General features: G+C 31.5%; 1 protein-coding gene and 1 long non-coding RNA gene across 3 annotated transcripts in view; both read left to right on the top strand.

Moving 5' to 3' along the window:
- Positions 1-6,542: 6,542 nt before the first annotated feature.
- Positions 6,543-25,388, top strand: part of LOC126735689 (protein rhomboid) — a 170,574-nt gene continuing 151,728 nt past the window's right edge. The window contains exons 1-4 of the mRNA XM_050439755.1: positions 6,543-6,853; positions 16,095-16,356; positions 22,966-22,989; positions 23,052-23,216. Of these exons, the coding sequence (XP_050295712.1) occupies positions 16,108-16,356; positions 22,966-22,989; positions 23,052-23,216 (438 nt within the window). The 5' untranslated portion in view covers positions 6,543-6,853; positions 16,095-16,107. The remainder of the gene's footprint in view (positions 6,854-16,094; positions 16,357-22,965; positions 22,990-23,051; positions 23,217-25,388) is intronic.
- Positions 18,856-19,925, top strand: LOC126735975 (uncharacterized). 2 transcript variants are annotated; one of them, XR_007660574.1, is made up of 4 exons: positions 18,856-18,967; positions 19,112-19,273; positions 19,332-19,465; positions 19,717-19,925. It is a non-coding gene; the product is annotated as an uncharacterized LOC126735975 (long non-coding RNA). The 2 variants fall into 2 exon arrangements; XR_007660571.1 differs by having other exon boundaries at positions 19,112-19,465.

Here is a 25,388-nt window from a genome sequence, read left to right as displayed (position 1 = left end):
TTGCGGCTTCCCATTCTAACATCTGCCTTGGTGAAGAGATCAATTTTTTATGAAGGTATAAAAATCTTTAACCACCTACCAGAGGACATTAGAGGGGCAAAATCTCTCATCAAATTTAAGTTTGTCTTGAGGAGATTTCTGAGTGGTCGAGCTTATTACTCTGTGGCTGAATATTTCAACGACAATCAGATTTTAATTAATTAAGGGAGACCTAGCTCTTTTCCTAACCTGTTTGTTTTAAATGTTTTTCTTTTTTTTATCCCTAAATGTTGAACTGTACTTAGTTAAGAAAAGTTAGATATAGATGATTTTATTAATTCAAACATTGTCTCTTTAGGATTAAGTGAAGCTTTGTTTATAACAATATTTTGTTCAAACAATAAAGCATATTTGAATTTGAATTTGAATATTTCTTCTGCTGCAGCCTCCACTCCTTGTTGCATCTCAGTATCAGAAATAATTATTTTCTTTGCCGCCATTGCTCCTCCAAATTATAACCCACAAAACAACATGTTTTTACACCGATTTTTATAGAAAGAATGACTGAAGAAGGCAACAAACATAAAATGCATACCACGTGCATTGCGCTTTTAGTGAAAACCGTACAACTGCTGCGATCTCTCCAGGCGAATCAACATTGACCTGGTACGTGTCCAGATCAGGTACATATGGCACACGACATCAAAAAATAAAACCTGTACAATCAGGTGCCATGTGTACCATATTTGGACACAGCTTTTTTAAACTAAAAAAAGCAAAAATTACATAAATTTTTACACATGCCTTCGTTTTGATGCACACAGACACTGTTTTTACACAGTAAAAACGTGTTACGTGGCCCGTAGGACCCGGTAATTTTTTTTTCTAATTGGGACTGGCAGTTAACGTGTTAAGGACATCAATATATTTTTGGATGCTATTAATCAAAAACTTAAGACCAGTGTAGTACTTATGTACAAATATGACTACACTGTTGGATTTTAAAACACTTTTATTAACTTAAGAGTTTATACTCCTAAAAAGGTTGAATTTATTAATTGGTTGTATGGAGGGAAATCGGCGGTATAATCTAGGGATTTGATTTGATCTTTAATTATATTCAAAAATAGACCGATTCTTTGCGGAAAATCGATTTTAAATGTTTTAAATTTTGAGAAATCCTGCATTCCAAGATTGTCATAATTGCTATATTAAATTGCAAAACAAAAATCTTCTGTCAAAAGGGTCCAGGAGCAACACATTCAACATGATGAAATAGAAGTGTTTGGAGGAACTAGGCATCGTAAAACTCTTATCAGTATTTTAAAAAAACAGTTGCGAGTATTTTAATAGCTGGGAGATATTTTCCCAAGACTCGTAGTGAAGAGTGGAATTTTGTGAATCCATGATGAAAAAAGCCAATAAAGATTTAAATTTTTAACGACATATTTAATTTGCAAATGAATCTTCTTTTCCATGACATGGAAACACAATCTTTCTGTTCTATATTGGTCTTGGAGAAATTAGCACACACATTTTCAAATCAGAATCATTTATTACCAAAAATTGGGAAAGCAAGGGTGTAGTAATTTTAAACACTATTATGTCTACACATTAAAAAAAAACAATTATGAAAACCGATTGCCTTGATGTAAACATCTAGTTAGTTGGAATAACTCTAAGTAAAACAAGAATTGGTGGAGAGGACCGCAAAAGAAATACTATATTAAATAATAAGTATTATTTAAATGTCAATTTATCAAGTCAGCATGAACATAATACAAATCAATTATAAACAATAAAAATTAGATACGTTACTGTAATTAAAACTTCTAGAATTATAAATTAAGTATAAAAAAAGCATATGCAGAATATAAAACTAACGCTGAAAGAAGCATGTATACAGATCCCAAATTTTTCTGGTCTTTTATTCGTAATTTAAAATGTGATGCCGATATACCTGCCCAAATGACTTATAACAACCTCTCTGTCACGCTAAAAACATTGCAAACTTATTCGCCCAGTATTTTTGTTCTGTTTTTTCAATTGACATACCTCTCTGCCAGGATGAAGTACGCTCCAAAGACTTTTATGTTATAGAGCTTTCACAGAAACAGAGATTAGGAACGCCATGTAAGAAATTGAAAGGAAACAGATCTGTTAGACCTGATGGTGTTCCTGGATATATTATTAAGGGTTGTGTTAATTTCTTAGTAAAGCCTTTTTTGCAAATTTTTAACCTCTGTTTACTAACTTCAACCTATCCTAAAGCCTGGCGTATAAGTAAAGTCATTCCAATATTAAAAAAAGGTGCCAGGAATGAAGAAATAAATTATCGACCAGTCACTATACTAAACTCTGTATCTAAAGTGTTTGAAATTGTATTGTTTGATAGACTATATAAAGAAGTATAGTATAAGTAAGTAGTGTAAGTTGACATTGACTAACCTAATAACATTTTGCCAGTATGTACATAATGCCTTTAATAAAAAAAAGCAAGTTGATGTAATTTATACTGATATGGAGAAGGTTTTTGACACAGTGAAACGGTCACAGTAAAATCTCTCTATAAAAGTAATCTTACAAATATTTTAATAAAATTAATAATTTCTTATTTAATCGATAGGCAGCAATATGTTGAAGTCAGGGGTGCAAAGTCTAATATTTATAATAATAATAATATGTCGTTATTAAAAAAAATCTTACAATATTACTTTTAATACTAATACTACATTGCCAAAGAAGGCGAAGATTAGCTTAAAGCTACTCTTAACCTTCCTAACATGCACAGTTTAAATGGAGAAAACGAGAAAAAAAAAGAAACAAGTATATATAAAGTATTTATCTTCTAGAACACTAGACTATATTTTGAATTGATTTAAAAACAAAAGTTTATAATATTTCCTATACACATTTAACTAAGTATTAAATATTGGTTTATAATTATTAAAGAACTTAACGGCATTATAAGTAAAAGATCGCTCGAACAGAGCCGTGGAATGGTGCGGCATGGTCAAGATATTGTATCTAATATTTCGAGTGTGAACCTGGTTTCTTGGTATTCACTTTTCAAAAAGATATTCAAGTCTTTGACTAACATATAATCGATAAAGAAAAGTAGAAGTAAAGAATTTGAATAGGTAAGGTAGCGTTAACCACCTCAACTGAAATATAGAGTCTGATACATGATCAAACTTTCCGAGGTTAAAAATAAATCTACAGCAAGTATTCTGCACGCGTTGCAGGTGGTAACGATTTATTTGGTCTAAGCAAGGATAATAAACTATGAGGCAGTAATTTAAAATAGATAAAACAAGAGCCACTACGAGTTTTTTTCTAGTTTTAAAATTTAAAATGTTTATTGGCATAAAGCATACGCATGCGTAAATAACACCTCTGCAGAAGAGTATTAACATGTTCCTTAAATCTTAAAGAATTGTCTATTTCAAGTCCCAGAACCTTCACAGTGTCAGAGAACAAAATAGTTTCGTTATCCAATTGAATGTGAACCGTTTCCATTATATTTTTATGTGATCCTCGGTTTGAAAACAAAACCATTTTTGTTTTATTGGGATTAATGACAAGGTTTTGCTCTTTTGAAAATTGATTTATTACGTGATCAGCGTTAATAGTATCAGCCACGTTATCAAAATTAGCAGAGTCAAAATAATGTATGTATTGAGTGTCATCAGCATACTGATGTATTTCAGAATCTTCAACTAGACCGGGTAAATCTGAAGTATATATAAGAAATAATAATGAAAAATGAAAATTATCCTCGGTAAATTTATTACTGGAGTAGAAGTTAATTTTGTTTACAAATTTACACAAAAAAATCATTTATTTAATTTGGATCAGATATATTAAACGGCAGCTCGTTATTATTCTTGGTTGTTTTAATATTTAAAGTTTTTAGACCTTCCCAAAGTTTTTTACCAGTTTTGTCACTCTCCAAGCTTGCAAGATATGCAGCTTTTTTCTCGTCTTATTGATGCCAACCATAGAGAAATGAATATTAAATACTTTTAAATTATACTTTTAATTACTCTATGACCCCAACGCAAAATTACGACACTCCGTGTAATATCTCCAATTTTCTAAACACTTGTGATTTTTGTATTTAGTCAAAGCCTTATCACGTTCCTTTAAAATAAGTAAGTGTTAAGGTGTCTGTCAACCAGGGAGCCGGCTTTTTACTGACTCTTATAGTTCTGTAGGGTGCATGAATATTAAATAAACAATTAATATTTTGTTCTAAATATTGAACTTTTTTATTTATGTCCTCAAGATAATAAATATTATCCCAGTAAATATGTGATAAATCGATCCTAAAATATATCTCATTGAAATATTTAAAATTGCGGATGGTTATAAATTTTTGTTTTTGTCTTTTAACTACTAATTTTAATGTGCAAAAAGGTATTTGATTGTGATCACTTAAACCTGAAACAACGGTGCCACTTTTATGACAAATATCTTTAGTATTGATAAACATGGGATCTTAGCATGTTGCAGTAGTATTTGTTATACGAGTTGGTTCATTTATTAATTGTACGTACCCAAAAGAGTTAAGCATAGAATATAATGAATTAGGTTTTAACATATCAATATTTAGATCTCCGAGAATTACTGAATAATCATAGGTCACTATGCTAGTACCTCTGGGGTTCCCCAAGGATCCAATTTAGGACTTCTTTTGTTTTTAATTGCTATAAATGCCATATTGTATGCTATAGGTAATTCAAGGGCCTTATATGTTTTGCTGATGACTTTAAAATATACATGGAAATTAGTACACTAAAGGATTGTCATGTTTTGCAAAGAAATTTACAAAATGTTGTAGACTGGTGTAACTTAAATGATTTTAGTTTCAATGAAAAAAAGTGTTGTTCTATGTCTCTAGCTCTTAATAAAAATGTGTTAAATATTAGTGTAGCATTAATGGTACACCAGTACAAGACCGTAAGTATGAGAGAGACTTTAGTGTTGTCTAAAATTGTTTGACAGTCTGGACTCTGGTGTTGCCAGTATTGGAGTATGGTAGTATTATATGGTTACCACAATATGAGGTGTGGACTAAAACTATAGAATGTGTACAACGTAAATATCTAAAATACATGTTTTTTTAAAAAGTATGAATATTATCCAGGTCAGGCCGATAACCATTTATTGTTATTGCAGGAATTTAATAGGCTCTCCCTGGAAAATAGACTTCAAAAAAGTTGCCTTGTGTATATGTATAAAATCTTAACAAAAAAAATTAACTCTCCAGAAATACTTTCAATGTTTCCATTTTTTGTCAATGCTGGCAACACTAGACAAAGAAAAACTTTGGATTTCCAAGTACAAATATTTTTAAAAGCTCACCAATATATAAAATCTGCAATTCTTTTAATATTCATGCTAGTGACTTGAACATAGATTTGATAAGCTTAGAAAGTTTTACTAGAATTATAAATAATATGTTGTATGCTTCTCAGATGCAGGATTTAAATTATTTATAACGTTAGTTCCTGCGTTGGTAGGTATTTAGATAATTTTCTAAGAGCTATGCAGGATTTTGTATTGTTTACTTAGTGCTTCTGATTATTTTGAATTTATTAGTTATAGGTAATTTCTGTAATTTGCGATTTGGGTGTTGATGCTGTAATAATAAATAAATAAAGTATAGCTTAAGTTTTTTGCAAAAATCCGAACTCATTATTTGTAAAAGTTGAATATTTGAGCGGCCATATAATGTGCCCATTTTTTATTGATGGTAGTGCCAAAAATACCTCGAGTTGCTGCAAAACTATAAGATCTTGCCATTCACTTCCTTCCTGATTTAGGCCTGAAATAGAGGCGTATTTTCAACAAGACGACTGTCCTGCTCATAATAACGTTATAATGAGTTTTTAACAAAGACTTCCTAGCCGAGTTATTAGTGGGATTTAAATTTAATATTTTAGTAAATTTAGAGAAACTGCGAAAGTATTGTTAAATGTGCAATTTCAATTGACCAGAAACTGTTAAAAATACGAAAGGTCTTTTATGATAACTCGAAAAACTCATCCATTATCCCAAAGATGCTGGTCATACACTTTTATAAAAGGTAAAAAACACTTTTATGATAGGTTAACTTATTGCATGACTAGAAATTTATCCCAAATCACGCCAATATAACAGGAAAAATATGCATTCCGATAGCTTCAATGAGAGAATATTAATTCTCTGGTGGTCTTGAAAAGGCAATAAGCGGAAAAAACGACTTATTTATTGCTTAGTAGGTAGTCTCCATACATCTTTCCTTTAATATAATTACGGTGACGCATGCATGCCTGTTTTATTTTTATTTCATCATAAACAATTCAGCATTCTTACAAAATAATATCTTGGCGATTTCCTGATGTTCACGCTTCTCGTGTGTAAAAATCGATGAAAACTCTCGGAAAAGTGAATTTTCGATCCCCCATATTGCCTGTTCGTACAAATCCGGGTAAAGTCGGTTTTTCCAGGAATCATCTGGCGAATTGTGGGGTTAGCGAAAATACGAGGGGGAAAGTGATTCGCGATCCGCGTCTGTGCCGGAATGTAACAGTAGTGGTCGGCTTATTTATGTTTTTATACTTTTCCAACGTTATTTTATTAGTTTCTTTTGTCGTGAAGGTGTCGAACTTTGTCTGTTTATAAGTTTATTGATTTTTTTGCAATTTCCAAGCTCAAGTTCCAATACAAACAAGTTATTGACATAACAAAATAAATCCAGCAACGCTTATATGGAAAATCCATGTAAACAATAAACTGCTGCCGTTTGGATTACTTAAGGATTTCATGTTTATTTGCGCTATTTTTACGATCATTAAAGAATTGTTTTCATTTTGGCGTATGATTATAGGTAAGATATTGTTTATAATTTATTTTTTAATGTAATTGTTTTATATATTTAATAAGAATTATAATATTTAAAAAAATATCATATACATAATATATGTTATGCTTATATTTTACTTAATATAGAAAGTATCACGATATAATTACTGTGCTATAATAGGGCAAGACTTCTCTATAAAACAATGAAATCATATTAAATTCTCAACAAAATATCAAAAAATATAAAAAAAAAACTATAACCATTTGAATCTATGTATAGCAGAACGAAAACTAAAAAAGAAAATCTCCATATATTTTTAGATGTCTGGGTACTATTTGTTTAAATAATGTTTCATTTACTTTCCAAGGATATTATTTAATTTTTAATTTTTGTATATTAATTGTAGATTATCTTTAAAATAATCAGTGAATTTAAGAAATGATATGATATGAAATACATTATATTATTGAATATATTATTATCATTGTTAAATGAATGAAGTCAAAAAAAGACAAAAACGTCTATTTAATGCATGTTGTTTATCCTATATATTTTAAGTGACCACTACAAAACATAATAATATAATAATAATACAATAATATGACTACTACAGGTTTCTATTTTCTATTATATATTTTTTTTTTCGTATAATATAATATTAATATTATAATAAAACAAATTAATAACTGGAGGACTATCTACAGCGTGGCCTATCGAAAACAGTCCAGCAAGGTTTGAGACTTTTTTAAAAAAAAATTAAAAAAATACTCGGACCTGTCGATTTTTGATTTTAGGGGTACCATTTTTTTTAATACTTTCAACCCCTTGGCAGGGGCTGCAACTACCTTCAAAATCTTAAATAGGAGCGGGGATGAACTTATTTTAAAGGTTTTTATATTCTAGTTACAACTGCCAAGTTTGAAATTGCTAACATGAGTTTTATACGCAGTATGACAGCTTGTCAAAGATTTTGAAACAACACCAGTGTTTAATTTTTGCCATTGCACCATTTTTTAGTTTTTAGAGGATCTTGATTTACCAAACAAAAACGCAAAAAAATTTTGTTACGTCTTATCTGATTAAATGTTGAAAATGTCCGCCGTTTACCTCCAAAGTAACTGTTTAAAGTGTCCCCGGACATCGTGAAGAATATCGGATGTTATTTGTTGGCATTCATGAATGATGCGGTTTCGTAAATCTTCTAACGATTCAGGTTGGGAGACCTAAATTTTCGATTTCAGATGTCCCCACAAAAAGAAATCAAGAGGAGATTAATCGGGTGATCTTGCGGGCCATTCGATAGCACCTTTTCTCGTAATGGATCTACCAGGAAGCGTTTCATCCAGAAACTGCCGTACTGGTATTGCATAATGGGGAGGAGCCCCGTCTTGCTGAAATATCGCATTTTCTTCATGGTAGCGTTGATCGTTTTTCATAATATCAATCAATGCTTGGTTAACGGGTATTCTCCAAAAGGTCTAAGTGCGTATCTTCATTTAAATTTCCTGGTAAGAAAAATGGTCCAATTATGTGATGACGAAAAATACCAACCCAAACGTTTAATTTTTGAGGGTGTTCAGTATGAACCTCATGGTAGATCCTTGGATTCGTGTCAACCAAAGGGAAATAATTTTTAATTTTTCTAGTGAAGATAGATGGTCTAGTCTAAGTTGGGAGTTTCGGTTAAACTTTGTGTGAAATTATGTGGTGGATCAAATACGTTAAATGGTTCCTGTGGAATAACTTTTACTCTTTCATAAATATTTATAGTCAGAGTTGGGCTGGGTTGGGTTGGTTTTTCACTGTAATAAGGCTATCTGGGATAATATGCTCTTTTACGGTAAAAGAGGGTAAGATTGCTATACCGTTTTCATATATTACTGGAATGATTAGATAATTATTACAACTGTTCTTAATCGGTTTTTCTAGTTGTTTATTGAAAGCAAGAAAAGAAGGGGTTTTTGTAATTTGCACTGTCAAGGTTTTGGTCTTATAATCTATAAGAGCATTTAAAATTTTAAAATCTTTTGATCCAATCAAAGCATCAAAATGATTATGCCAATTTAGAACTCGAAATTTAAAATAATGCAATACCAAAGTATTTTACAACCAAGTACCAACAATTATGACGATTGACAGTGCCATTGAGAAAAAATGAACATTCGTCTGAGAAGCAAAGATTTTAAAAAAGTTGGGATTGTAAACGACAGGCGTTATCATCTTCATTTAATTCTTACTTGAATTTTATATGGGTGCCATTTATTATGTTTTAGAATGCTCTATATAGTGGTCCGCGAGACTCCCGTTACATGAGAAAGTTTTTTGGTACTTAATGTAGGGTTCATACTAACACCGAGTTCTACTGCCTCATTTCTCAGATTTTCTGGATTTTTAATATTCCGTTTTTTATTTGCCACCGAACCAGTTTCCCGAAATTTTGCTACTAGCTCTAGGATGTAACCACTGGTTATCTAGCGTATATCCTGGTTACTAACCAGGATATACGCGTTTATCTGCATGTCTTTCATTAAACAAAGTTGCCGTTAGTCTTGCACATTGATTGTTTCTAAAGTATAATTCAATAATTTCCGCTCTCTCCGCAATATAATAAATCATTTTTATTGAATCGAAAGATTGTTGACTGATTTTTGATACTCGTAGTTTAAAAACAATTTTTTACTCACACACCTAAAATAATTGCTTGGCGATGCGTAGCTCAAATTTAAAAAACAAAGCGCTATTGTAAAGAAAATTGAATGCCCTGTCAAAAGATGTATCACAACAGACCCCTTTCCATTTAAAAAATAAGGGTGAATATCGCCCCCGCTAATGGATCGAAGTTGTGGGGTTAAAAAATTAAACAAAAAATCGTTTTTCTAAAATTAAAAATCAACGGGAGCGAGCGTTTTTCTTTTGTAAATCAAGAACCTCTAAAAACTAGCGCTAAAAGTATTAAACAATGATATTGTTTCAAAATCTTTGACAAGCTGTCATACTGCGAAAACTGAAGTTAGCAATTTCAAACTTGGCAGTTGTAACTAGCATAAAAAGACCTTTAAAATAAGCCCACTTGACCCCCATTCCTATTTAAGATTATGAGGGTGGTTGCAACCCCCGCCAAGGGCTGGATAAGTGGTTAAAAGTATTTAAAAAAAATATGCTCCTAAAATCAAAAATCGACGGGTCCGAGCATTTTTTAAAATTTTTTATTAAAGGGCTTCAGACCTTGCTGGACTGTTTTCGTAGAGCCACCTTGTATGCTTCTTTAACATTCGTAAGTTTCGCTTTTTTTTCTTAAATTCAAAATTTTATTCTATTACCAATTTTTTTAAATTAAAAAGAAAGTAACCTCTCGTATATTCCAGAAAGATTCTAGTCATAAATAAATAATAAATGTCTTTATTAAGAAAAATACAATTTTTAAGAGGAAAAGTACATTTCTTAAAGGGCGAAGTCTAGCCGACTTTAAGCCTTGTCTTGTGATGATTCGGCATAGAAAGAGTATTAGATCTAATGGGTACTATATGAACATCTCGTCGAGATAATACATTGGATCTTAAATACTGCGGAACAGATGTCTTAAGTAGTTTAAATGCAAATATCATCAAAAAGTACTGGTACGAAAAAGAAATATTAAGCCACAGAAGCTGATTAATTTTGCGAGAAATATGATCGAATTTTTTAAAGTTGTAAATAAATTTACCGCAATTATTTTGGATTATTTGCAATGACATAAACATGAATAATATAAAATTAGGCAATAGTATACTATGGGCAAAGCATAAGAGTCGCAAAGCTTTTTCCGAACTTTAAAATATGTTTGTTCGCATACAGTACTTTTAGCGATAAGTATAGCAGGCCCTGCATAAGTTAGATACATGTTGGGAAAATCTTAATTGAGAATCTAAACATCCAAATCTCTGGAAGCCTTAGGAAACTTCAACACTTCGACATTCATTTCAAAGTTAAGGTATTTCTGTAAAAGCTCAGAATGTTGCATAGAGGAGAAAAGTAAAACTTTAGTCTTCTCTGCATTTAAAAATAAGTTGTTTCTTGCTGTATACGGTGATTTCTCTAAGGTCCGAGTTTACATTTGCTTCAATTTCATTATATTAAAATGGATCAAAAGTATAAATAAGCTGTGCATCATCGGCATAACTTTGAGTTTCAGGGAAATTTCAATAGCTTTGCTTAAATCAAAAGTATAAAGCAAAAATAAAAGCGACCCTAGTATGGAGCCCTGTGACACCCCAGACTTAAACTTCTGCACAATCTGATTCACCAGCGGGAATTCTAACAGATTGCTTTCTATTACTTAGATAGTCTTCATAGAATGAAAGAGAACGATCTCCCAATCCATAAAACTTAATTTTAGAAATTAGTAAATCGTGGTCTACGCAGGTAAATGCTCTAGAAAAACAAGCAATATTAAAATAGTAACCATTCCGCTATGCGGACCCTTGATTATAAGATCCGTCACACGCAGTAATATTGTGGCTGTTTCAGGTCCTGGGCGAAATCTAGACTGATTGCTAGGCAATAACCCATTCTCATTTACATACGCCGCAAATTGATTGTAAATAACCCTTTCCAAAATTTTATTAATCACAAATAATAATCTAATTGGTCTTAAGTCTTTTGGATTTGTTGGAGAATTAACTTTGGGTATTGGATATATTACGGCTACGGTAATCCAGGCTATAGGGAAGTATCCTCTTTCGAGGCAAACATTAACGATATAAGTGATATGATTTAAAAAAAAAGCGGAATAGTTAGTTTTACCATAGTCAATATATTAAGGAAAAAGTCCATTCTGAAGTGGTATCAATATAATATTGAATAACGAAATGAATGAATTGAAGTAACTCAGTAAGTATTTTACAATTTTATAATTTTATTTGTATTTTCTATGTCACCTGTCAAGAAAATAAAAATTCGTATATGTTTTTGAACTGCTTGTAATATATTTTAGAGTCTGATGATGGCAAGAACACTTGCCGAAATGCATCACTCCTGAAATTAGAGGATTAGCATTTTATTTGTGGAGAAAATACTTCCCCTGCTAACTTTTCAACTTTTCAATATAGTCAATATAATTCCGTCTACTCCGGCAGCCTTTGATTATAGCTTGCTTATAATAAGCCTAACCTCTTAAAATATTTAGTAAATTCCCTATAAGTGTAATCCGAACTCATGTATAATTAACGGAAATGAGAATTGGTAATTCTTTACCTCGCTGAATTGCAGAAATATAGCTATTCAAATATTGTAAAAAGTGGATTATGCTCTTTTTAATTTGGACCTGCATTTTCAAAATAAGTAGGATAACGGGTACAGTCATTGGCCAGTTAAGGTATTGCGAATTATAATAATCGTGTAAATGGGAATGTTTTTAAATAAAATATTTTTAATGGATGTTTTAATAATAAGAAAACACGAAATTTTACAAAAAATCAATTTATTTTAAGTAAAATAACATTGGGTACACAAAATAAACACAAATTTAAAAACTTATAAAACTTTACAGTTAATGGCCATACAAATATAGTTATTGGCATGTAAAATTACAGTTATTGGTCATTATACATTTCTTTATTGTTTTATGTTTTTTTTTGTTATAGCATGTAGAGCAGACAAAACCTTCTAAGTTTTCAATGTCTTGTTGTTTCTTTGCACAAGTGCCGATATGATAACTTCTAACACAAAATTGACATCTTATTCCAACTTTGGATTTAGTCATATTATACGAACAAGAATAACATAATCCAGTATACAAGAGATTCTTTACAGATGGTTTGGTATCTTCTGAGTGTTTCACCGTTGTATCTGAGAGAATACGTATTTTTTCCTGTTCTGGATACCTATCATTTTTAAAAAATAACTTTCTTTCGGCCGACTCACCAGCATGTTTTTCTATCCTGGTTTCCAAATTAGCATATTTGCTACTCAAAACATCAAAAAATGTGTCATCAATTGTGGGATTAATATTTTCCTCTACAGAATCAGGAAATTGGTTCTGTGAATAATTCTTGACTATCATCTTTGGGGCTAATTACTTCTGGTATATGCACTGTAACTCCACTTTTTAAAGTAGTGCTTTTAATTGTGTGACTGGAAAGTATATATGCCTTTAAAATATCTACGTCTACAGTATCACCTGCATCAACGTTCAGATCTCGGGAACTATTATTTAGATCATAATAAAACTTTTCTTTGCTGCTGCTTCCAATTTGGTCTACTCGTTTGTCAGTAGATAAAGCAACAATTTCTTTTTTCTTTAGAACAGTTGGGCTTTTTTTGCTCTCAGCATTGTCTTTTGTGGCATTTTTTTTAATTACTTTGATCTTGGTGTGTTTGTTTTTTTGACTTGTTTGTTTGTTAGCTTTTGCATCAATTCGCTTTTGTTTCCGTTCTGATTTTATTTTTTCTTGCTCTGCTTTCTTCAATTTTACGCCTCTCTGCATTTTGACGATCCGAAGAAGTGAGCACAAAAGGCAACCTTTCTGTTTGTTTTTTACCCTTTCTTTCTGGGGTTTTTGGCCAAAAAAAGTATTTTTCTATTAAGGTGTCAGTTTCTTTAGACAATGAATTGTCCTGTGGTAATTGTTGTTCAAAAGCATCTCCAAAGTATTGATTATGTAAAGGAATATTCGATAACGATGGAATATCTAAAGCCATTATATTATCTTCTGTGATACTAGTACTATCTTTTATGCCGGTGATATCACCGTTTTCTGGAAGTTGTACTCTAAAATCCAAAAGTAGATCGTCTTCCATGATAATAGGGATATCTTGTACGTTGCATATGATTTCATTGCTCTCTGAAGGCTCAAGTGAAATATCTGAGGCTATATGGTTTTCTCTGGTGATAGAGATATCTTATTTATCATTTGTAATTCCATTGGTTTCTGTAAGCTGTGTTGTGGGTTGGTTAGTTTGAAATAAATTAAATATTCTGAAGAGCAATTTTGAATCTCCAATTAGTTCTTTGGAATTTTCTATACTTTCAAATTCTAATATTTTTGCGGCTCCAACTGTATTTACAAAATCTTCATATGTTATTGATTTTTTGCAGAAATATTCCGATTAATACCTTTACTGGGGTCGTTAATCTTTCCTAAACATTTGGAATAGTCGATTGCTTCGGGATTCCACGGGTTTAATCCGAAAGTTTTAAAGTCATAAACGATGGAATCTGATTTTAATTCACTAATGGCTGTATTTAGTACCAATGCAAAATTCTCCTTGGTAACTACTGAGTTTGGATTATCTCGTCTAAACTTTAACACTGCCCGATTCCAATTCACCTTTAATGGTTTAAATGCAGCAACATCTGCTGGCTGCATAATTCTGATCGCGTTGGGATACAATGCCACTAAAATGATTTGTAACTTTAAACATAATTCACTGGTTTGAATGGTTAAATGAGTTTTATGTCCATCAACAAACAAAATAACAGGAAATTTTGTGTTTTTCGCAACTAAGTATTTATATAAGACGTTTCCTATGTATTCATAGAAGTTTTCATTTTTCATCCACCCCGTATCGCTACATCCTACGCCCCATTCTCGTGGAACTGAATTTACGACATTGCTAGGAATCCGTTTATGAGGGTAAATAACCATTGGGGCTGTTACTTCTCCGGATGCTGCGAAAGTAAACATAACTGTCAAATTTACTTTTGAGTGATGCTCTATTTGATATACATTTTTGCTTCCCTTGACAACTAACACTCGTTTATTCTTTGGGCACAAGATAAAGCAGGTTTCACGTGAAGGGTCTTGAAGAACTTTACTGTAACCTTTACGATCCAAGTATTCTTGAACACTGGTGAACCATTTTTTTATATCTTTTTTTGACACAACTGAACTTGCTGCTGTCACTGCCTCTGGAGTTCTCTCGCTTAAATCTGGGTGTCGCTTTAAAAAGGATCTGTACCAACCTTTACCAGGCCGATTGTCAGTAAAAGGATTAGCACGTGGATTTGCGTCCAGAAAACCTTTAACTGAATCTTACTGCAAAACCTTTGTCTTGGCATGTTTTAATCCAATTCTCTAAACGATTCTCATCCTCCAAAGAAAGAATAGGATTGGGGCCAATGGTCGTTTTTTTATTAAATTTCTCGCTTGCTCTAAACTGCAGTGTTACTCTTAGTACATTAAATTGTTCGGCGGCTTTTCGTTGGCTCATGCCATTTTCTATGGCTAATTATATGGCCGGAAAAGCAGATTGTTCGGTGTATTTTTTGTAATAGTTTTTATCTTTCTGAACTTTTGGCATTTTAATCTAGAAATAAAAATAATTTAATGGTAATAATATTACCTTTATAATTGTATTAGCTAATAATTGACCAACAATTGTAATGAGGAATTTAAAATTACACATTACAATTATTGGCCAGCCTGTGGTTCAGTAATTGGTTATTTATATTATAATTTTTCTAAAAAAATGCATAAAATATGTTTTCTTGGACCAAACTAGACTAAAAAAACCCAAATTATAATAAATATTTTAATTTAAAGTAAGTACAGTAATTGGCCGGCAGGCCAATCAATATAACACGGACATTTTTTAAACACAGTCGCTGGCCACTAAATATTACCGCCAAAATATATAACCTTACTTTTGAAACCACGAATAATCTAAGAAATACCCTTCTAAATCGCTATAAAAGTGTAATATACAAATATAGAACAATACTGTTACCCAGGATTACTAACCTTGTTTATAGCTTCCCTTAACAAATTCCTTGTAAAATCCTTAAAACTATATGCACCTGTTAAGCTTCGAACACATGCCGTAACAACAAGAAAATCTTGACTGAGACAGATGACAGTTAGAGAAATTCCTTTCAATTCCTTTTAATTTTTAAAAACTTATTATTTCGGAATTTTGTAAAAGTGGCCAATCACTAGTGGCCGGCCAACAACTCTACCCGTTACCCTATCTGAAATTCCGCAAAATTTGTCTCAGTAAAGACTTTTACGCAATATCTAAGTATTGGCAAATCCATTTTTTTTTCCATATGAAAATGTCACAACACATAAAGTCGCCAATTTTTAAGACGATACTGCTTAAAATCACAAAATTATTATGAAATTCCAACTTTAAATACCCTGTATCTCGTAAACCTGCAACATTCGTATAAGACATGTTAAGCTCAATCGGCATATTTTGGTGCGTAGTATCTCCAGTTCAGGGATTGCTCGTTCTTAATGAATCACCCTGTATACTAAAATGTAATTTCATTCTATTAATAATATAGTCGCCTGCATGCAATGCTCTCGCACAAATCCTGGCCGCACCGTCTCTCACCCTCAACGACCGCCATCCTGACGCGTGCCACCACGACATTCTCGCATGCGCAATCGGAAGAATCCGGAATCGAACCCGGTTACATAGCGACAATCACTGGGTCCTTCGTGTCCTTTGGACCGCAGGACGTGTTCGAACCATATGACGTGGACCACATTGATGCAGGCAGTGAGGAGGACGAGAGCGAAGTGAGGAGGGAACTACTCGCTGACGTAAGTGTGAATTCATTTATAAATATATTTGGCAGCAAAACTTATTAGAGGAGTAGAATCTTTTTTTGGGTCATTTTGGAATACAATTAGTTCTATTAAGGAACATATTATACAGTGCATCCAGAAAGTAGCGGATAAATTCAATAAAAATTAAATGGATCGTTTCTGGAAAAAATGCCCGAACCCGTCGATTTTAATATTTGGTTTAGGATTTTTCTACGGGGAAATTAAATATACAGGGTGATTAAAAAAAAGATATGACGTAATCAATATGTTTTTTAAATGGAACTTACTAATTTTTTAATGCAGAATCAGAAAGAACGCTTTTTTTTACAAAGGATGTGGTATAAATGAATAGTGGTTACATAAGCAATTTTGAATGAAAAATTATGATAAAAAATGATGTTGTCAGTGTCAAAAAGTGAAGGTATTTTGGTGCATATAAGAAAATTAACCGAACGTCAAAGAAACGAAATCTTGTTCACGATTGGCTTCCGAGATATGTCGCGTACTCAAAAGGAGGTGGTTCAGTTGTTTAATGCAACTCATCCTTATCGGTCGCCTGTTACTCAAAAAGCTGGTCAGGGTTCAATAACTGAAGTAGATGGTCCAAGATAATCCCAAAGCCGCAATCACAGGCACGGCTTCTAATGTTAATTTATCGCGATCTACTGTGCATAAAGTATTGAAAAAAGCAAAGTTCCACCCTTATAAAATATTCTTACTTCAAGAATTATCGGAAGATGATTTTGATCGCCGAAATTAATTTTGTGACCAAATGAAGCAATTATGTAATGATTACTTTTTTACCTTACTTTTTTGATGACACTCTCACTGGTGAGAGGTATTTGGACTTTCTCCAAAATGATCTTATCCCCGTTCTGATAAATTTGTATCCGGATTTGGATGAACCCGACATGCACCAACATGACCTTTTTTTCAACAAGATGGAGCCCCGCCACATTATGCTTTACCCGTGCGCAATTATCTATACTCTATTTCAGAAGTGTATAGAGCAATAAACTGGGGAATTCCATTCTGTTTGGTTACATTTCGTGGTAGTTCATAGGCGCAGGTACTTATAATATTTATGAATTTAATTTTCACGGATTAAATGCCTTTATTTTGAAAGAGATTAAATACTAAATAAATACTTTTAATCCTTTTGTATAGGTACCTATCTTTTAACGCTTTGTAACATGCAAAAATGGGGTCAGGTAATATATACAGACTATAAATACTTTTAAATCATATTTTAAACGTTAGTAGTCACTGCTACGCTGTAGTGTAATCACAATATTATTATCCCAATATTTAAAAAATGGAGGTATTCAGTCCTTAGAACATTGAAAGGCTAGAATTAGTAAACAACAACTTTGTTTGAGTCCAACATGTGCACAGGGGCAAGAGGGGTGTTTTGTTTACAAACATATTTGCCGATTCTCTATTGTCAAGTCGACGCAAATTTCCAACGGAGGAAATTTTTAGCTATATTTTAACAACCATTATAACGTTAATTTAACTTATTTGTGTTGTATTTTATAGGAAAATTTAAAATGAAAAGTATAAATACTACAATTAACCTATTTTAGCAATAAATATAATATCCTTAAGCAAAAAATAAACAAAATTATTAACATTCTTATCCCTAAAACTGCTTCTAACAAATTTGAAGCGACAACACCGGAGCTTTAGCGCCTGAGCCATACGCGTAGTGTCATCTGTCAAACGGCTTTTTGTTTATTTTGGGGATTCCTGTATTTTCTTTAATTTTTAGTTTAAAAAGGAAAAAGGGCACATTTTAGTGTTTTTTTTAATTGCTAGGATGGCAAAAACTTGTGTCGTTTGTGCCGCATCATGATAAAAAAGTAATTCAAGCCGATCCTCTCACAAGTAAGTACCGATACTTTCATAACATCACATCATGGGGTAACCATCATCATAAACGTAGAATAGGGGATCTTATAGATATAAACCTAATAAAAACTTGAATGTGAAAGTGTGCGTAAAATACCAAAATATTTATATTTTTAAATCTAAATATTTTTTTGAACATATTCATCTATCAATAGGCTATAAAAAATATAAAACTAGAATTTTGTCCCTGGTTTTATTACAGGATTTTATGTTTTTTTTGTTGTTTTGGCAGAAAGAAGGCATAATACCCATGTACCTATCTATATATAGTTATGTTTTTTTAATATAGACATTAGGTAAATAGATGAAATTACTAATTTTTATTGCCTTTAAAGAATTTTGAAATTTATTTAGATATTGATATCTATGTATAAAGTTAATTTCGTCTTTACCTAAAATTTGGTCGATAATTTTTTTGTTTTACCATATTGCAACAATAATATATATAGTAATTGGCACCACATACTAATTTATTACTGTAATTTTTTTGCTTTTTGATTAAATATCAAATACTTATTATAGATTGCCTAATATGTGCCCAAAGGGAACAATGGATTTCATTAATGGAAATCAACACAATTAAAAAGAACATATTTGTTTATTCAGATCACATCCTTAGAAGTGATTTCTTATATAAGGGAGATAATATTATCAGTAGCCAGACTTTATTAAAAAAATCAGCTCTACCTTAAAGGTAATTTTTTTTTAAATATATTTTTCTAGTATAAAAAAATCGTCACAAAAAGTATTAGTGTTAGTCATATAAGCTTTATTTATACCTAATACTTATTAAATTAGGTATGTGTGTAAAATTTTTATATTTTATATTTTTTACTAGGATTTCTGATGCACTGGTTAAAAACACAGCAGCCGATAATTCAGTTAATTTACCAAGTGATTTACCCTTCAAAGCTGCAGGGGTAGTTTTCTTGAAGAGTGCAAAAACTTCTTTAGATTCCAAAATGGTATATAGTACAAATAGTGAAGCTAATATACACAAGTATGGATAATTAAAATAGATTAATATTCTTGATACACCAAATTTTGTATAATTACAGATCTGATCATTCATCAACAATAACTGCATCTGAGATTAATTGTTACCGTCTAGGTCTAGGTCAACAATTACTATTTCTCATCCAAGCCGTTTTTGTTTAACTGCTACACATTCCCTGACTCTGCCAAGGAAAAGGTAAAATACAGTCAAAATAGACTACTAGTTTTATGCCATGTATCATCCTATTCTATATCTTATTTAAAAGTGATATAGTATTTTATTGTGTTATATTTGTTTAATTAAATGGAATTAATCAAATGTATGATATTACAAAGATTCTTTATAATAACATACATTTTATTGATCAATTGGATTATCATAATACATTTTTTAAATTTTTTCTTTTTAATTTTGGTAATACTATATTTTTATGTATATTATTCCAGGGTAAAATCAAAATTATATCCTGAGGACCTAAGCACTGATGATTCCACCGTTTCAAAAGCTAAATCACTTGTCACCAAATTATGGAAAAAAAAAGAACAAAAAATTAAAATTCGACGATTGCAACAAACAAATTTGCGCCAAAGAAATTGAATTAGATGTCTCAAGTCATTATTAAAATACTTAAGAAATAATAACATGATTTTCGAAAAAGCCCAACATAATAAATATTTTATTTGACTTGTAAAAGTACTTGTTTGTATATTACTACTAATAAACTATCAAATCTAATCTATTGTACATAGTCTTTATTCTTAGGTAAGCTTTGTTTTTTAGTATAAATTAATATGATATAATAATTGGTATTAGGTATTATATAGGTCACTGTTAAATGTCTCAAAACCATTGTACAGGCTAAATACTCATAATAAAAATCTTATAACCTATAAAGAACCTGCAACTCCTTCACAATTTGAACATCCTTGTAGTTTTAACTCTTTCCGCTAAAGCAATAATGTCCCTTTGAAAAAGTCAGCACCATAGAAGTATATATTATGTGATATAAAGTAAGTGATGTAAAACTGAGTTTTGTTCAATATAACAATAACAATAAAATTTTGCAAAATGTTAAAAATGTATGTCTTAAAACATGATTTATTAAGAAATCTATAATATTATATTAATTAAATATTTAATTTCCATAAAAATGCTTTGACAAAAATACTGCCTTTTATTAGGACCTTCCTCTAACGAAGTCCGTTAAAAAAATACATAAATAGCTCATAAATGGTAATATTACTTATACTCAAACTATAATAATTAATAAAAATTTAACAGGTAAATATTTGTTGACGACGTCACTGGTAGAGAGTGCTTGTATCGGTGGCATAAACAATGGGATCGAGCGGCGTTGCGATGCCATTACCGTTTTCTCGTTTCTTCGTACTTTATTTTCATTTATTTATCGTATATTGACTTCGAAATAGAGTATCTTATCAAATTTATTTTAAAAAAATGCTTGATATTTTATTAAAGGAGAGCAATAGTATTGTTTTGAGCCTTCGGAAACAACTGAAAATTTTTATGATATTATAAAGTGATTTTTGCCATTTCTCGATAAGCGTTTGGCATCATTGCAACAGAGATGTTGCAAGCAAACAAACCTGCCCATAGTTCCACGGCATGCTACTTCTAGCCTTTCAATGTTCTAAGATTCAGTCCAACGAAAAGATGTACTAAAAATTCTCCACTATCGCTGAGTGAAAAAGTTATTATTTTAAATGTACATGATTGCATAAAACACGATTACCCTAGTTTTACTGTGCAAGAAATTGTTGAAAAATGTTCTCGAATGAGTGGAATTGGAAAGTCCACCATTTTCAAATTGTTGCGGGAAAGAAAAGTAGCAGGTCAAGTGGAATCTCCCAAGCAAAAGCCAGGACGACCTACAAAAGTCCTTGATGAAAATGCTAAATGTATAATTGGAAGAAAAGTTTACTCTTTTTATTTTAAATTGGAAATACCCACCCTAAACAAAATTTTAATGGAGCTTGGCCGAGATGACAGTATTCCGTTGATAAGTAGAAAACTTTTATGGAAAACTTTAAAAAATATGGATTTTGCCTGGGAAAAGCATAACCGCAAAGCACTTTTACTGGAGAGCGACGAAATTGTTTGTTGGAGACGACAATACTTGAGAAGTATCAAGCAGTACCGCAGGGAGCAAAAGAAAGTTTTTTATCTTGATGAGACGTGGATTAACGAAGGTTATATAGTCCAAAAAATGTGGCAAGATAAAAATATAACCAGTGCTCGCCAAGCTTTCATAGAAGGCCTGTCTACGGGTATTAAAGTACCTTCGGGAAAAGGAAAAAGACTTATAATCACACATATTGGAAGCGAAGAGGGATTTTTAAAAGAAGGTCTGCTAACCTTTGAGTCGACTCGCACAGGAGATTACCATGAAGACATGAACTCAGACGTTTTTGAGGACTATTTTGGTGAAATGATAAAATTTCTTCCGGCTAATTCGGTGGTGGTTATGAATAATGCAAGCTATCATTCACGGCGAATAGAGAAGACGCCAACTTCAAGTTGGAGAAAGCAAGAAATTATCGATTGGCTGACTGCAAAAGGTATTGCGTTTGAAGCAAATTTGATAAAAAAAGAACTGATGGCAATAGCAAACTTACACAAAACTCGTTTCATGAAATACGCCGTGGAAGATATAGCCGAAAAATATAATATAACTGTACTGCGCTTACCGCCATATCATTGCGAACTAAATCCTATAGAACTGATATGGGCGCAGGTAAAAGTATTTGTAGCAAGACAAAACACGACTTTTAAAATGAAAGATGTTAAGCTACTGTTTGATCAAGCCATTACGGAAGCGACACCAGAGAATTGCAGTCCAGCATGTAATTAAGCAAGAGGACAAAATGTGGGATCTTGACAACCTCATCGATCAGACAGTCGATCCTTTAATTATAATGTTAAGAGGTGATGACAGTTCGTCAGATGACGAAGAAGACTACAATCTATTATAATTTAAAATTGTTATACACTGTTCAAAAAGTGCCAGATCCAAAAGTGACATTTTCAACTGTTTTACTCTACATATTATGTTCAATAAATTTGTGAAAAAAATATATTATTCCATTTAAACAAAAGTAACTTTCTAAAATAAAATAGTACATTAATTATAAGGTAAAAAACAAGTCCCAGTTGCACGCCTTTGGCGAACCGTTTTCAATGTTTATCAGTGGGTAACAATGGACAAAACTCATAAATTGACCCAAAACCGGGTGGCACTACCTGCAATAAACGAAAAGAAAGAATTTTACATTGAAACTAATACCCAACTAAGGTAGTGGCATAAAATATTGGTGGATCACCAGGTACCACTTTTGCATACCTAATGAGGTTTTATTGCTCTACACACTTCTGAAATAGAGTATAGATGAAGTTTTTCCAAATCGTTCGATACATAGACGAGGGTTCATTGAATGGCCACCCAGATCGCCAGATTTAACTCCCCTCGATTACTTTTTATGGGGATACTTACAAAGTAAAGTGTATGTCACTAAATCAGCGAGTTTAGAAGATTTAAAAGAACAAATACGCCAGGAAATTTGCTTATGTAACCACTATTTATTTGTACTATATCTTATTTGATGGATGCACTGTATACTACATATATCTATTATACCTTTAAAAAAAAATGATTAAAAATTCTTCTTTTTTTTTAGCAATGGAGACAGTTTTTTGATAAGGTGAGTTAACTCTGTAAAAATTTATGTTGAATTGCTATAAGTTTCTTATTTCTCGATCCCAGTTTGATCCTGAAGGATTCGGTGAAATCCTCTGGCCGGATTTTCTAAACGCAATGGACAATCCAGAGTTTCGAGAACGAGTTAATACTGGAAAACGTCAAATTTTACTAGATAAAGCTCGCACTGCCACTACGCCTTCAATAACTTTCCAAGACTTTGTAAATGTGGTAAGTGGTTTAAAATATTTTGTGGAAAAATCGGATGATCTGGATTTTTTTATTTTTTCCTGTAAATTAATGTTTAATTTTTGTGTATAAGTCTCTGGATCTTCTAACATATGTATTTTCTGACATTAAAAAACTTCCAAAATACGCCAAGATATTCAAACCCTTTTGGGAGATTTGTCATTTTGAGGAAACATCTACGCAAACATTATTTGAAAAAAGTTATATTCTTTTATTGTAGAAAAAATTCAACTGATTACTTTCCACCCCGTAATGACCACGAAAGGCTTCTATATAAGTCTTCTTTAGTCCACAAGAGTTATGTTACGTTTATGAATGGAATAATTCAAATTTGGCGGATGTAGTCCTTTAACATCCTATAGGTACTACCACTATTATACAGGAAATAAACGATATGATTTCAGCACACGCCACGATTGATTAAAGGATATGAGGCGGCGCGCTTGCATGAATTTCTAATAATGGCCGGAAACACCGACAGCCTGGTGTATTGTCCTATTGTCGTTTAAAAACCATTAGGGTTGACGTGAATGAAAAAAATGTCTTTTGCCTTTTACATAATATAATAATTCATACGTTGTTCATTTACCAAATAATATACTATAAATATTTAAAATAAATAATTTATAACGAATTATTCACGAAGCTGGACTCATCTGCACACTGTTAGAGATTATACCAATATAGAAAAGTAATTAAAAGTTAGATAAATAGATAAATACACAGAATTTCTTATCTGTATTAACTTTTTATTTACCTATTTGTTGAATCCCACTTTTAATTTTATGTTTAAAATCCTTTTCCTTAACAATTTTTTGGTTTAGGTTTGAAGTTAGTTTTGTATATGTAGTTTTATTATTTTTTTTATATTCAGATTTTAGCTGCTCATTTTGTGGCAAAGTGATACAATATCTTATTGTTTGTTACTTTTATATGTACGTTGTACCTGTCGCAAAAATTTGTCGTAAAAATGTATTGTAAACCATATGAATATATAACTAAAAAAACACTATAATTTATTCGTATATTTCGCTTTGACGTAAATGCAATCCAAGTTATAAAATTTTTTTGCAAAGATAGATTAAATTAAAACATTAATTTAAATAATTGAGGAGCGTCCCAAGCAAAGATGCACATGTTTAATGAAAATAGTTTTGAGATATTCTTCAAAAACTGTTTTCAGTATGAACATTTATTTAAAAATCAAAAAAGTAGTCAATTTTTCCCAAAGAGATCTCTTAATAATAAAAATTCAGAGATTGGAGGGACACAAAGCCAATGGTCTCAGATTATGTTTATTTAAAAAAAAAGTATTACACGTGTTTCGCCCTAAGGCATCATCAGATCTAAAAGTAGAAAGCAACCCTAGTATAAAAAACTTTAGAGTAGTTGAAGTTGAATATATTTTATTTAGTTTTGAAACCAGATATAATGTGAACGTCAGCAATATTTTTTTATATATTTATTTTTTATTTTAACTTAAATATTTGTGGTGTTAAACGAACAGCTTTAACGGTAAGTCGTATCTCAACATTGTTGTTTTTTATACTAGGGTTGCTTTCTACTTTTAGATCTGATGATACCTTAGGGCGAAACACGTGTAATAGTTTTTTAAAAAATAAACATAATCTGAGACCATTGACTTTGTGTCCCTCCAATCTCTGAATTTTTATTTATTTAAAAAATTAATACAAAATAGTACTATTATTAGGATTACAATTTAACTGTTCATTGTTTGCTGGTTATTCTCGTCACTTCCCTAATATTCTGCATTTTCATAAATGATTTTTTTTTAATTTCAGCTCTACCTTCCTCCAGTTCCTCCTATTTGTTTCCTTATTACTAAATTGTTGTGTTTCCAGAAACTGCTGAAAGCTTTTTTTTCTTTAGGAATTTCGTTGCCCATAGGCTGCTGTTTTAATTATTATTTTTTTTATTTTCACCTGTTTTTACCATGAAAAGCCATACATGAGATTCCACTTCTTCCAAACCAGTAAAACATAATGCGCCTGTATTTCATAGCGTTATTTTTTGTTTTATATTTGCTTTAATTCTATGTGTTTTGATGCCTGGAATTTTATTACAAAGTTGGTCTGTCATGTTTTTAATGTCATCACCAATCACCAATCGTTTTATAAGGATTGTTATTGAAAC

The sequence above is a fragment of the Anthonomus grandis genome, chromosome 1 (assembly GCF_022605725.1).
Source record: "Anthonomus grandis grandis chromosome 1, icAntGran1.3, whole genome shotgun sequence".
NCBI classification, from domain to species: Eukaryota; Metazoa; Arthropoda; class Insecta; order Coleoptera; family Curculionidae; genus Anthonomus; species Anthonomus grandis.
Note: the sequence above shows the minus strand (reverse complement) of the source record. Positions and strands in the feature narration are given on the sequence as shown.